The following is a 14061-nucleotide window of genomic DNA, read 5'->3' as shown; positions in this document are numbered from 1 at the left end:
AACAATATACATAAACACATCATGTCGAAATTGAATGATGTATTATATGAATATTCATGATCACATACAAAACTCGTTTGTTTAGTTAAATGTAATCAGTTGTTTATCTCGGCGCGCTGTGAATTCATTCTTATAATACATGTTTCTTGTCACGAGGTGATTTCCATTTTGAAACGCAGCAATAGGTTCGCACTGAACTAAATTCAACTATTATACAGAGCTCCAGATAAGCTGCGTATCTGCGTGAAATACGCATCAGAAATGCAGAAATACGCAGTAAAATAAAATCCAAGCGTATCAAATACGCAACGAACATTACAGATACGCTACCCAAAAAAACCTTGTGCATATCATCAAAATATTGTGATGTAACCCTGCGTATTCGATACTCAAATCAGCAACTTATTTTGAAATTATAAACGGGCATTCCGTCAACCTTGCCAAACTCCACGATGACAGTTACATCATGATCATTTGCCATCACACTTTCTTGTGGAAGTATCGTGGTATTTGTTAGTCCTTTAAAGCTCTCGAACCCACACGACACCAGTTTGCAGGGACTAGATAAATAGTGTTTTTAAATATTTAAGTTAAATACCCAATGTGTAAAAACTAGTGGTTAACAGAAATTTGAATACCCAGATAGAATTACTGATACCCAATGATTTTAAAATGCACGAGTAAAATACCAACAACACCAAAAGCTTATCTGGAGCTCTGGACTATACCATATTATAGTGAAACTTTTAATGAATATAAAACGAGTATAAAATATTTTGTTTTGTTTTTAATCGTTTATTTCACAGATTCGTTTTGACAGGACACGAGAATCAGTTTGACCAGACAAGTGAGCCGTTTTGACCAGACAAGCGAGCCGTTTTGACCAGACAAGTGAGCCGTTTTGACCAAATTGTTTGGTCCTTTTTATCCCAATGATATAATCTAATTCCATTCCAGACTATAATAGTGTCATGAATGATGTCACATTTTATTACCCTAATTTCTGATCTTAGCTAACACTAGTTAGCCGTTGGGTAAGTAACAGTTTTAGAACAGTCAAGTCTGCCGGAGGCGAGTTTGTTGAGTTGTGACTCGGTTGAAAAGGAACGTCCCGGTCAGACTGATCCGGCTTATTATCAGAGCGGAAGTAGTGTTAGGAGCCAGTTGACACATCATGGCGAACGACAGCATGAACGAGTTTGTCTCCTATGTGAAAAATGGTGTTCAAGCCGGAGATCCAACAGTCATCGGTATTTTAGTCGCCGTCGTTGTAGGATTGTTAACTCTTGGTATGTTCTTTCTTTCTTATTTTGTCGTGACTGTTACCCACGCTAAAACACAGGGCCATATGGTTTACCATATGGCAATATTTTGGTGTCGGATGATTTATTCAATATGTTTTCCGATAAGTTCGACCTGTTTTCTTCAGTCATGTTGGACACATTTTCTTCTGTTTGTTCGACATTTCTAATGCTTTGAAAATTATATACAACAGCGTTAGAAATTACGATGTATTTCGTTAACAGTGTTTGAAATGAAAGGGGTCCTTGTCAGTACCGTCGTGTAATTTTAGGTGTGAGTATTTGTTCCGTGCCATTTCACATCATGGTAGTCTCGTTATCCAGCATTAGGGACTAGGGGGTATAGGGGTAGGGGTGTGACTGTGATAATCTCCACCCTCATTTTATTTGACATGTTTATATGCCCCCTCTCTCTCCCTCACTCCCCCAAACATATTTCATTCTCTCTCTCTCTCTCTCTCTCTCTCTCTCTCTCTCTCTCTCTCTCTCTCTCTCTCTCTCTCTCTCTCTCTCTTTTCCTTCTGAAGCCATCCACCTATCACTAGAATTTGACACTATAACCATGATAACAATATCATCATTAAATTTGGACAAACTTGATTGTAGTGTTACATTGCAGCAAACAGCTGGCACATACATGATTGACACTGATGACTTTTTAGATGTTTTTTATCATTTATATTTCACATTGTTGCAGTGATGGTTGTTTCACCTTGTGTTTCAGTAATATTTGCCTTCCTTAGTGGGAAACAAAACAAAAGACGAGGCGTCCTGCTCCTTGGTATTTGTGATGCTGGCAAGACCCTGCTTTTCTCAAGGGTAAGATGACAACAATCGTAACAATGATCATGGTGTGGAGCTCCAGATAAACTGTTGATTTGCATAAGATATGCAAAATAAATCAATGGATTGTCTGGCCCAGGCTCGATTATTTGCAGTCTGCCATCTTATAGCTGGAATATTGCTGAGTGCAGCATAAAACGATTTGGTTGGTTGGTTTGTTGTTTAATGCCGCTCTCAGCAATATTCTTACGACTAGCATAGTTACCTTTTACGGCAAGCATGGGTTGCTGAAGACCTATTCTAGCCTGGATCTTCACGGACAAACCAAACAAAATACATTCCCAGTGCTTGTAGGTTTCACTAAAGTAGTTAACGTTTAAGACCTGCATCACTTTAGCATCTTTTGGCTTTCATGTCTCTCTGTACTAAACGGATCAGATTCTATATATATGAATATAACCCATGTTATTTTCACTTTCCCAGCTTGTGTACAAGGCATACAAGGAGACCTATACATCCACCAAGTCAAACTCGGGGAGTTACACGGTGGCAGACACAAATGTAAGTGCACAGTCTGCAAGTAAATATTTTCTGAGCCAGGTAAAAACTGATTTAATATTTTCAGTGTTCTGCACAAAACATAAACATAAGCTAAGTATGTTATTGTTTTATTAAGCCAATTTTACAAGGAAGAGAATTTATGAATGTGAAGACCGCCTCTGTGGTCTAGTGGTAGAGCGTTCGCCCGGAGAGCGGAAGGTCTGGGGTTCGATCCCCAGCCGCGTCATACCAAAAGACGTTAAAAGATGCATTTAGGGGCTAAAACAAGGACTGGTTGGCTCAGAGTCAGTATACTGTATCTGAGTGGGATATTCATGTTAAACTGCAGCATGGTATCTCACTCACTCCTTGTTTTGAATGTTTTTGCAGAACTTCAAAAACTTAAGAGAACACACAATGCCATTTACAAAGTGGTTAAATGTAACAAATGTTATATTTGGGATATTTTGGATTTTTCTCCAGTAAAGTACAGATTCTCATACTTTTTGGGTTGAGTCCCGCCCTGGATTCAAACCCACTCTGTCAGAGTGAGGCACCTAATCGCCATAAAACAAAGTCAACGATCTCAGCCACTGAGGCTTCCACAAAATGAAAGTCCGACAACTGGTAGTCTAGATCACGTACTTTGTGTTCCCCTCTGACAAAATATATATATGCTTATTTTGATCACCTTTTTGATTACGTTTTTGTTCTTTTAAGTAATATATATCATGTGCTTGAGAATCCCTTTTAGGAAATTATCCTGATTATATTTCTGACCTCCAGAAAAACAATAATAACCTTGACAGATCTTATAAGGGAGCACCATTTGATATTCAGGGGTTGGGGGTCTTACAGCTGCAGAACATTAGGCCTTCTCCCCCCCCCCCCCCCCCCAACTGATGCGTTGTCACACATGTACTTGTGTATAACTGAAATCAGTTTGGAGGATACAATCCAACTTCTCTCTTCTGTCTCTCTCCATTTAAAGACAATACTGTGGGAGAGACCAAACTTCAGAGACATCTTTGCCTGTGTGACAAATACAGCCGTAGAAACTAACATTTTTAGTCCACTAGTCCTGTAATGACAACACATAGCAAAATGGCAAATTTTTACTGGTCTTTCTGACACATTAGCAAAGAGACATCTTTGCCTGTGTGACAAATACAGCCGTAGAAACTAACAGTTTTAGTCCACTAGTCCTGTAATGACAACACATAGCAAAATGGCAAATTTTTACTGGTCTTTTACACATTAGAAAGGACTTTAGGACCAGTGCCAGTTTCTATCGCGGGGCGGTTGGGTAGCCTAGTGGTTAAAGCGTTCGCTCGTCACGCCGAAGACCCGGGTTCGATTCCTGACATGGGTACAATATGTGAAGCCCATTTCTGGTGTCCCCCGCCGTGATATTGCTGGAATATTGCTAAAAGCGGCGTAAAACCATACTCACTCACTCACTCACTCACTTTTATCGCTGAATATTGTTACAAAAACTTTGTTTTTAGAAAAGTCTGCGAGTCATCGACCTGCCTGGCCATGAGAGATTAAGGTTCCAAACAATGGAGGATAACAAGGGGCTTGCAAGGTATCTCTACATTTGACAGTTTCTATGGGTCAGAGCTCCAGATAAGCTTTTGGTGTTGTGGGTATTTTACCCATGCATTTTAAAATCATTGGGTATCAGCAGGGTATGAAACTCCCAAAAATTTCAGCCAGACCACAGGACTGGCTAGCTGAAATACTTGCCAGCCCTGACCAAAACCTGCCTGCCCACTATAATCATATGTTTCTCAGGATAAGCTAACGGGGTTTCTTTTGGGTTACATTTTATCATTCATCTTTACATGTGAATTAATGCTTATCATCAGGAAATACTTAGAATATTTTCACATATGAAATATAACCCGACCGTCGGGCAGGGGGATTTGAAAATCTGGCAGCGCGAGTTGAAATCAACCCGTCTTGGACGGTCGGGCAGGCAGGTATTTCGAACACTGGTATCAGTAATTCTATCTGCATATTCAAATTTCTGTTACCCACTAGTTTTTACACATGTGGGTATTTAAGTTAAATATTTAAAAACACTATTCATCTAGTCCCTGCAAACTGGTGTCGTGTGGGTTCGAGAGCTTTATAGGACTCAAAAATACCACAAGAAAGTGTGATGGCAAATGATCATGATGTGACTGTCATCGTGGAGTTTGGCAAGGTTGACGGAATGCCCGTTTATGATTTCAAAATAAGTTGCTGATTTGCTAATCGAATACGCAGGTTTACTTCACAATATTTTGATGTTGCGCACAGGTTTCATTTTTATAGCGTATCTGTAATGTTCGTTGCGTATTTGATACGCTTGGATTATATTTTACTGTGTATTTCTGCATTTCTGATGCGTATTTCACGCAGATACGCAGCTTATCTGGAGCTCTGATGGGTTATTCTTCATATGCTTAGACAATAAGATGACACGAGGCAAAGTGTTTGTTTGATGGAAGGGATAACAATCTATTAATTAATATATAATGGCCATAATATCTGAAAAACAAAAATATCTGATTGTGTTTTTGTTTTCTTTCTGTCGATATGCAGTGTACAGAATTTTTTCTAATGTCAAGATTGATAAGTTTCACCTTACCTGACACTACACGGTGCTATAGGTTTAGCATCAGGTAAGAAAATATAACATTGCATGTAATCAGAAATACGCATTTTGTTTGAAATAGCAATCAATGATTGATTATTGAACTTGTGATGAATCAGTGTATAGAACTCCTGACATATTAGCATTCGGCCTCTTGTTAGTGTGCATCGTTCAATATATAATAGTGCAGTGGGGTAGCCTAGTGGTTAAAGTGTTCACTCATCATGCGGAAGGTGGGGGTTCAGTCTTCACCTGGGTACAAGGTGTGAAGCCCATTTATTACTTTTAATTGCGAAAGCGGCGTTCAACCACACACTCACTCACTCACTCATGTAAATACATGTATATCAATAGATGGCAGTCTGTGCCAAACACCTTCAGTAGATTTATTCTGTTGTCATGATTGTATGGGCACGCCAGAAACCTATGATTGTGGGCTCGAATCCCGGTTCGCCCCGATTATGTTTCTAGGTTTGTCAGCACCATACCCGTGCTCGTGGGGTTCACCGAAGTGGTAAACGTCTGAGGGCTTTCCTACCACATTAAGCTGACACGCCGTGATATAACTGGAGTACTGTTAAAAGCGGCGTTAAACCAAACTCACTCACTCACTCACTCACTCACTCACCCATGATTTTAACGAATTTTAATGTCTGAGCTCACTGGACCAAACATAATTTTCATGCTATAGGCACAGACCACGTTCAAAAAGCAAAACTGTTAAATGATATTTAACAATACATCAGAATATAACGATAAACCAGGACATGCTGCATCAGTCACATGGGTCTGCTAAATCTGTACGTTCATACTTCATGAGGACAGACCCGTGAAGATCCGGGTTAGGATACGTCTTCAGCAACCCATGCTTGCCGTAAAAGGCGACTGTGCTTGCCGTAAGAGGCAACTAACGGGATCGGATGGTCAGGCTCGCTGACTTGGTTGATGCATGTCATCATATCCCAATTGCGTGGATCGATGCTCATGATGTCAATCACTGGATTGTCTGGTCCAGACTCGATTATTTACAGGCTTACGTCAATACAGCTAAAATATTGCTGAGTGCGGCATTAAATAACAAACAAAAAAACAAACAAACATTCATATGAGTACATTGTACATCACAATAAATGTCTCTTTTACTTTTCCAGGGCCATCATTTTTGTCATCGACAGCTTGAATTTTCAGAAGGAGATTAAGGAGGTGGCTGAGTATGTGATTATTCGCTTTTGTGCTGCATGTTATTTAAGCTGGTTCCTAGGCTAACATTTTGTCCCAGAAATATCGTTATCTTATGTAAAATATATCATAATTTTATATCAACGAAATAAAGAATAAAATCCAAATGAAGCCCAGAACAATGCTTGATTTCAGAGCTGAGGCAATCTAAATTTGCCAAATGATACTAGACTTGAGTAGGATTCATTTTTTAATTTATTCTCTAGGGCTAGGTGCTTGGTACAGATCTGTCCTCTTTAATATTCACACCCCATGGAGATTCCCGGTTAAAATATGCCCATGTACGAAATTATTTGAAATACTATCATTAAAATCTAGAAAATCTATCTTAAGAACTTCCACCCCCACTAGTTATTTGTTTTTTTCTACCTACTTAACATTTTAAGGAAATCCTTAAAGATATTTAAAATTGTTTTTTTTAGATAGTTTTTTTACCGACCTACCTGAATGTTTTAGCTGATTAGGTGATTAAAATGAAGAAGTATCTACAAGGGTGGATGCAGCATTTTTAAAAGGGAGGTCCAAAATATCAAAATCCTCTCAGTCCAATTTATTGCCTACAACATACTTTATTTGACTTCTTTGATAGGCATTTGGCAGTTGGAACACTAAGTAAGGATAAGAATTTATGGATGAACAACTTCTTTATTACAATTAGGACCGACGTTTCGGTGTAGGTTCTAACACCATTATCAAGCAAGTGACTTGCGTGATAATGGTGTTAGAACCTACACCGAAACGTGACTTGCTTGATAACGGTGTTAGAACCTACACCGAAACGTGACTTGCTTGATAACTGATAACGGTGTTAGAACCTACACCGAAACATGACTTGCTTGATAACGGTGTTAGAACCTACACCAAAACGTTGCTCTTATTTTGTAATAAAGAAGTTGTTCATCCATAAATTCTTATCCTTCAATGGACCGCCTCCGTGGTCTTGTGGTAGAGCGTCCGCCTGGAGAGTGGAAGGTCCAGGGTTCGATCCCGGGCCGCGTCACACAAAAAGACGTTAAAAGATTGTACTTGTTGTTACCCTGTCTGGCGCTCGGCATTAAGGGTCTTAAACAAGGACTGGTCGGCTCGGAGTCAGTATACTGTGTCTGAGAGGGGTATTCATGTTAAACTGCGGCATGGTATCTCAGTGAGCTAGCACTATAAATCGGCATCAGTCCGGACTAGTACAAGCAGCCACACACACACATACACGTGCATGCACGTCGCTATATAAGTGCAATAATCTTGGACGCGACGTTAAACCCAATTTCACCTCACCTCACCTTATCCTTACATACTACATTTGGTTTTCAAAGGATTGGGTGGGGGTCCAGATCCCCTGGACCTGCTCCCCCCCCACGCCCCATCTGGATCCGCCTATGTGTCTTCTAGTAGTTGTGTTACTTTCCTCATGTTTAGTGTTACTTTCCTCATGTTTAGTGTTACTTTCCTCATGTTTAGTGTTACTTTCCTCATGTTAAGTGTTACTTTCCTCATGTTTAGTGTTACTTTCCTCATGTTTAGTGTTACTTTCCTCATGTTAAGTGTTACTTTCCTCATGTTTAGTGTTGCTTTCCTCATGTTTAGTGTTACTTTCCTCATGTTTAGTGTTACTTTCCTCATGTTAAGTGTTACTTTCCTCATGTTTAGTGTTACTTTCCTCATGTTAAGTGTTACTTTCCTCATGTTTAGTGTTACTTTCCTCATGTTTAGTGTTACTTTCCTCATGTTAAGTGTTACTTTCCTCATGTTTAGTGTTACTTTCCTCATGTTAAGTGTTACTTTCCTCATGTTTAGTGTTACTTTCCTCATGTTAAGTGTTACTTTCCTCATGTTAAGTGTTGCTTTCCTCATGTTTAGTGTTACTTTCCTCATGTTTAGTGTTACTTTCCTCATGTGTAGTGTTACTTTCCTCATGTGTAGTGTTACTTTCCTCATGTTAAGTGTTACTTTCCTCATGTTTAGTGTTACTTTCCTCATGTTTAGTGTTACTTTCCTCATGTTAAGTGTTACTTTCCTCATGTGTAGTGTTACTTTCCTCATGTGTAGTGTTACTTTCCTCATGTTTAGTGTTACTTTCCTCATGTTTAGTGTTACTTTCCTCATGTTTAGTGTTACTTTCCTCATGTTAAGTGTTACTTTCCTCATGTTTAGTGTTGCTTTCCTCATGTTTAGTGTTACTTTCCTCATGTGTAGTGTTACTTTCCTCATGTGTAGTGTTACTTTCCTCATGTTTAGTGTTACTTTCCTCATTTGTAGTGTTGCTTTCCTCATGTGTAGTGTTACTTTCCTCATGTTTAGTGTTACTTTCCTCATGTTTAGTGTTACTTTCCTCATGTTAAGTGTTACTTTCCTCATGTTAAGTGTTACTTTCCTCATGTGTAGTGTTACTTTCCTCATGTTAAGTGTTACTTTCCTCATGTTTAGTGTTACTTTCCTCATGTGTAGTGTTACTTTCCTCATGTGTAGTGTTACTTTCCTCATGTTTAGTGTTACTTTCCTCATTTGTAGTGTTGCTTTCCTCATGTGTAGTGTTACTTTCCTCATGTGTAGTGTTACTTTCCTCATGTTTAGTGTTACTTTCCTCATGTTAAGTGTTACTTTCCTCATGTTAAGTGTTACTTTCCTCATGTGTAGTGTTACTTTCCTCATGTTTAGTGTTACTTTCCTCATTTGTAGTGTTGCTTTCCTCATGTGTAGTGTTACTTTCCTCATGTGTAGTGTTACTTTCCTCATGTGTAGTGTTACTTTCCTCATGTTAAGTGTTACTTTCCTCATGTGTAGTGTTACTTTCCTCATGTTAAGTGTTACTTTCCTCATGTGTAGTGTTACTTTCCTCATGTTAAGTGTTACTTTCCTCATGTTTAGTGTTACTTTCCTCATGTTAAGTGTTACTTTCCTCATGTTTAGTGTTACTTTCCTCATGTTAAGTGTTACTTTCCTCATGTGTAGTGTTACTTTCCTCATGTCAAGTGTTACTTTCCTCATGTTTAGTGTTACTTTCCTCATGTTAAGTGTTACTTTCCTCATGTTAAGTGTTACTTTCCTCATGTGTAGTGTTACTTTCCTCATGTTAAGTGTTACTTTCCTCATGTGTAGTGTTACTTTCCTCATGTTTAGTGTTACTTTCCTCATGTTTAGTGTTACTTTCCTCATGTTAAGTGTTACTTTCCTCATGTTTAGTGTTGCTTTCCTCATGTTTAGTGTTACTTTCCTCATGTGTAGTGTTACTTTCCTCATGTGTAGTGTTACTTTCCTCATGTTTAGTGTTACTTTCCTCATGTTTAGTGTTACTTTCCTCATGTTAAGTGTTACTTTCCTCATGTTAAGTGTTACTTTCCTCATGTGTAGTGTTACTTTCCTCATGTTAAGTGTTACTTTCCTCATGTTTAGTGTTACTTTCCTCATGTGTAGTGTTACTTTCCTCATGTGTAGTGTTACTTTCCTCATGTTTAGTGTTACTTTCCTCATTTGTAGTGTTGCTTTCCTCATGTGTAGTGTTACTTTCCTCATGTGTAGTGTTACTTTCCTCATGTTTAGTGTTACTTTCCTCATGTTAAGTGTTACTTTCCTCATGTTAAGTGTTACTTTCCTCATGTGTAGTGTTACTTTCCTCATGTTTAGTGTTACTTTCCTCATTTGTAGTGTTGCTTTCCTCATGTGTAGTGTTACTTTCCTCATGTGTAGTGTTACTTTCCTCATGTTAAGTGTTACTTTCCTCGTGTGTAGTGTTACTTTCCTCATGTTAAGTGTTACTTTCCTCATGTGTAGTGTTACTTTCCTCATGTTAAGTGTTACTTTCCTCATGTTTAGTGTTACTTTCCTCATGTTAAGTGTTACTTTCCTCATGTTTAGTGTTACTTTCCTCATGTTAAGTGTTACTTTCCTCATGTGTAGTGTTACTTTCCTCATGTCAAGTGTTACTTTCCTCATGTTTAGTGTTACTTTCCTCATGTTAAGTGTTACTTTCCTCATGTTAAGTGTTACTTTCCTCATGTTTAGTGTTACTTTCCTCATGTTAAGTGTTACTTTCCTCATGTTAAGTGTTGATTTCCTCATGTTTAGTGTTACTTTGTTGACAGGTTGCTCTACACTGCACTCAGCGACAGCACCATCTCCAGTCTGGCTCCACCCATTCTGATAGTGTGTAACAAACAGGATATGACCCTAGCCAAGGGGCCAAAGGTCATCCAGGGTCAACTGGAGAAAGAGATGTAAGTTGAAGTTAATTCTTATTTCTCAGACACAGTCGAGTGGAGGCCATTCGAGAAGTCGGGCTGCGTTTTGCGATCACAAATTAACAAGGGCTCAATGAATGCAAGTAATCTCCAAGGCAAGTTTTGTTACCAGGGTTTTTATCTACACATGCTCAAAGGATGATATTCGGCCCCAAGTCTGCAGCAAATATCAGTAAAAATTCCCAAATTGGAATTAGAATTTTCCAAATTCACATTAATGTGTTCTGGCTTTGTGGAGGTAACTTGTGTATCAGTGACAACAGGGCCAATGAAGTGGAAGAGGCATTAATGCTCAGTTTTACAGTATCGCACTGAATGCAATGGTAAATACCTCTGAATTCAGGAAACTTCTATTTTAAAAAATCTACAAGCCTTGGGGTTTTCCCACTTTTTTCAAATGGTGTTGATATATTTCTTATCAAGAGACACTCAGGTGAGATTCTCTATATGTCAACATTCTTCATTTGCCGGTGTTTATACAGAAGTGATCAGTGTGTGATATTACGAAGCCACAATGCCCGGCACCTTCCTTACATTGTTATACTTTGTCACACGGAATGAAGTATAGGGCTTTGTTGCAGTATCTGACACATAAAACAGGACCGCCTCCGTGGTCTAGTGGTCGAGCGTCCACCCGGAGAAAGGAAGGTCCGGGGTTTGAAAAGACGTTAAAAGATGGTACTTGTTGTTATCCTGTCTAGCGCTCGGCATTAAGGGTCTAAAACAAGGACTGGTCGGCTCGGAGTCAGTATACTGTGTCTGAGGGGGGTATTCATGTTGAACTGCGGCATGGTAGCTCAGTGAACTAGCACTCCAAATCGGCATCAGTCCGGACTAGTACAAGCAGACAGACACACACACACACACGCTCACGCGCGCACACACACACACACACACACACACACACACACACACACACACGTTGCTATATAAGTGCAATAATGTTGGACACAAGGTTAAACCCCATTTCACCTCACCGTAAAACAGCATGCGTGCATACATGCGCCAGTCAGCGAGTGTATGTAGGGTATGGCCTGGTGATTTGTTTAAGAGTTTTGAAGCCATTGTTAGCTTAATCAACTCAGGTTTAATTGTGGGGGTCCCATTCAGCTGGAGGTTCACATTTGATTTTGGAGATGAACATTAAGGGTGCACGGTGTTACCAGTATATTGAGGTTCACTCTTTCCACGATACGTGTTACAATGACATATTTTAATGCTCGGTATATCGGGTGATTTCAAAATGCTATTTTCTTCATGTGTTTAATGTTATACACTTGGCAAATACACATAGAGAGTGCCTCTGGGCATATTTATTAAATGAGTATTCAGTATTTTATAAAAATGTATTATTTCGAGTATTATGCGCAGAAAAAAATTACATCGTATCCCCTCAGCGAGATCAGGCAACAACAAATGGGTGACAACACACTTGATTCAGCACAAATTTGAAATTTGAGATAAAGCATCACTAGATATGTTGATTTACAGTTTCAATTGTAATTCTTGTTCTGCTCGGCATTGTTTTGCAAGCAGTGATTAAGGTTACCATGTGTATTTACTCGTAAACTAAGCCGGAAACAACAATCAGCTGTGCACACGCCTTCTCCCAATCCTCCGGTGAATCAGTTTAACATTATCCAATAATATAACTTCAAAAAACATCTCAACTCATTTTGGTGTGTATAATGCGCCAAAAAAGTGAGCAATATAGTCAAGAAAATATGGTAAACATTACGTTGTACCAGCAGTTTGTTTTTGTTCCATTTATGGAATTCATTTCAAACACTGGTGCTTCAAATTGCTTCAATACAAATTGCTGAATTAAAAAATTAGAATTATACACTATATCGTGATACATATCGCTGGGTGGTCGGGTAGCCAGGTTTGATTCCCGACATGGGTACAATGTGTGAACCCCATTTCCGGTGTCCCCCGCTACGATATGTATCACGATATAGTGTATAATTCTAATTTTTTAATTCAGCAATTTGTATTGAAGCAATTTGAAGCACCAGTGTTTGAAATGAATTGAATTTGAATATTGCTAAAAGCGGAGTAAAACCATACTCACTCACTCACTCACTGATACATATCGCAATACAGCCTTGTGCAGTGTAAGATATTGTGATACACTTTCAACCTCCAATACCCATCCCTAATAAACTTCTGTGTTTTTAGATTTGAGGTAGTCTAACTGTAGATTAGATACCTGTTGTTTAGAGGGGGGCACGGGTGGCCCAGTCGTCTAAGGCGCAGCAATTCGCTGTGCAGAGTTGCGTCCCTTGGGCACGCCAGAAACCTATGATTGTGGGTTGGAATCCCGGTTCGCCCTGATTATGTTTCTAGGTTTGTCAGCACCATACCCGTGCTCATGGGTTTCACCGAAGTGGTAAATGTCTGAGACCTGCATCACTTCGGGCTTTCCTCCCACATTAAGCTGACACGCCGTGATATAACTGTAATACTGTTACAAGCGGCGTTAAACCCAACTCACTCACTCTAAGACCTGTATCACTTTTATGTTCGCCTCCCACATGATACACCATGATGTAACTGAACACATGCTGAACAAGGGTAGATCCAACATTTTTAAAAGGGAGGGGTCCAAAAAATCAAAATCCTCTCTCAGATAATTTTACTGCCAACAACATACTACATTTGGTTTTCGAAAATCCGGGATCGGGACCCCCTGGGCCTCCCTCTGGATCCGCCTATGCTGAAATACTTTTCAGAGTGGTCCTAAACCCAATTCACTCACTCACCCACTCTTTATTTCCAGGAATACTCTGAGAGTGACCAGATCCGCTGCTCTTCAAGGCACAGACAACATATCCAATAACAACACATATCTAGGCAAAAGAAACAAGGACTTTGAGTTTTCAGATGTTAAGCCTTTCAAGATCACATTCGCAGAATGCAGTTGCAAGGGCAAGGGAGATAACTCTAAAGCTGATCTGTCTGAGGTGGAATCATGGCTGTGCAAGGTCGCCTAAGCCAGTGTGTGTCATTTTTGTAGCAAAGTGTATAAAATTTCATCACAACATTATCACTCTTCAGATTTATATTGAAGTATTCATTGCTGAATACTTACACGAAATTTCGGAACTGTTTTCAAGGAATATAAAAATGTTCTCTTCTGATAAGCTAAATAAAATCTTTGATTTAAGGCAACAATTGAAGCCACGGTGGTGAATATTTGTCATGGGCTAGTTACTCTGTAAAGGATAACACACGTGTAACTGGACATTCGTTACAAATAATGTCCGACACAGGGAATTAACAAAATACTTCGTAATCTGATTTAAAATACAGCCTG

General features: G+C 39.2%; 1 protein-coding gene across 1 annotated transcript; it reads left to right on the top strand.

The window, feature by feature from the left end:
* The first annotated feature begins 1131 nt into the window (after nt 1–1131).
* On the top strand, nt 1132–13791 carry LOC124137673 (signal recognition particle receptor subunit beta-like). The gene is made up of 7 exons (XM_046504075.2): nt 1132–1289; nt 2026–2120; nt 2568–2645; nt 4133–4212; nt 6420–6479; nt 10587–10718; nt 13525–13791. Exons 1-7 carry the CDS (start codon nt 1175–1177, stop codon nt 13736–13738), a joined length of 774 nt encoding a protein of 257 aa, XP_046360031.1. The 5' UTR covers nt 1132–1174; the 3' UTR covers nt 13739–13791.
* Nucleotides 13792–14061: the final 270 nt, after the last annotated feature.

This window comes from Haliotis rufescens, unplaced genomic scaffold, assembly GCF_023055435.1.
Source record: "Haliotis rufescens isolate VD_foot unplaced genomic scaffold, xgHalRufe1.0.p SCAF_94, whole genome shotgun sequence".
Classification (NCBI taxonomy): domain Eukaryota; kingdom Metazoa; phylum Mollusca; class Gastropoda; order Lepetellida; family Haliotidae; genus Haliotis; species Haliotis rufescens.
The sequence above is the reverse complement of the archived record's forward strand: the minus strand, read 5'-3'. Positions and strand labels throughout refer to the sequence as shown.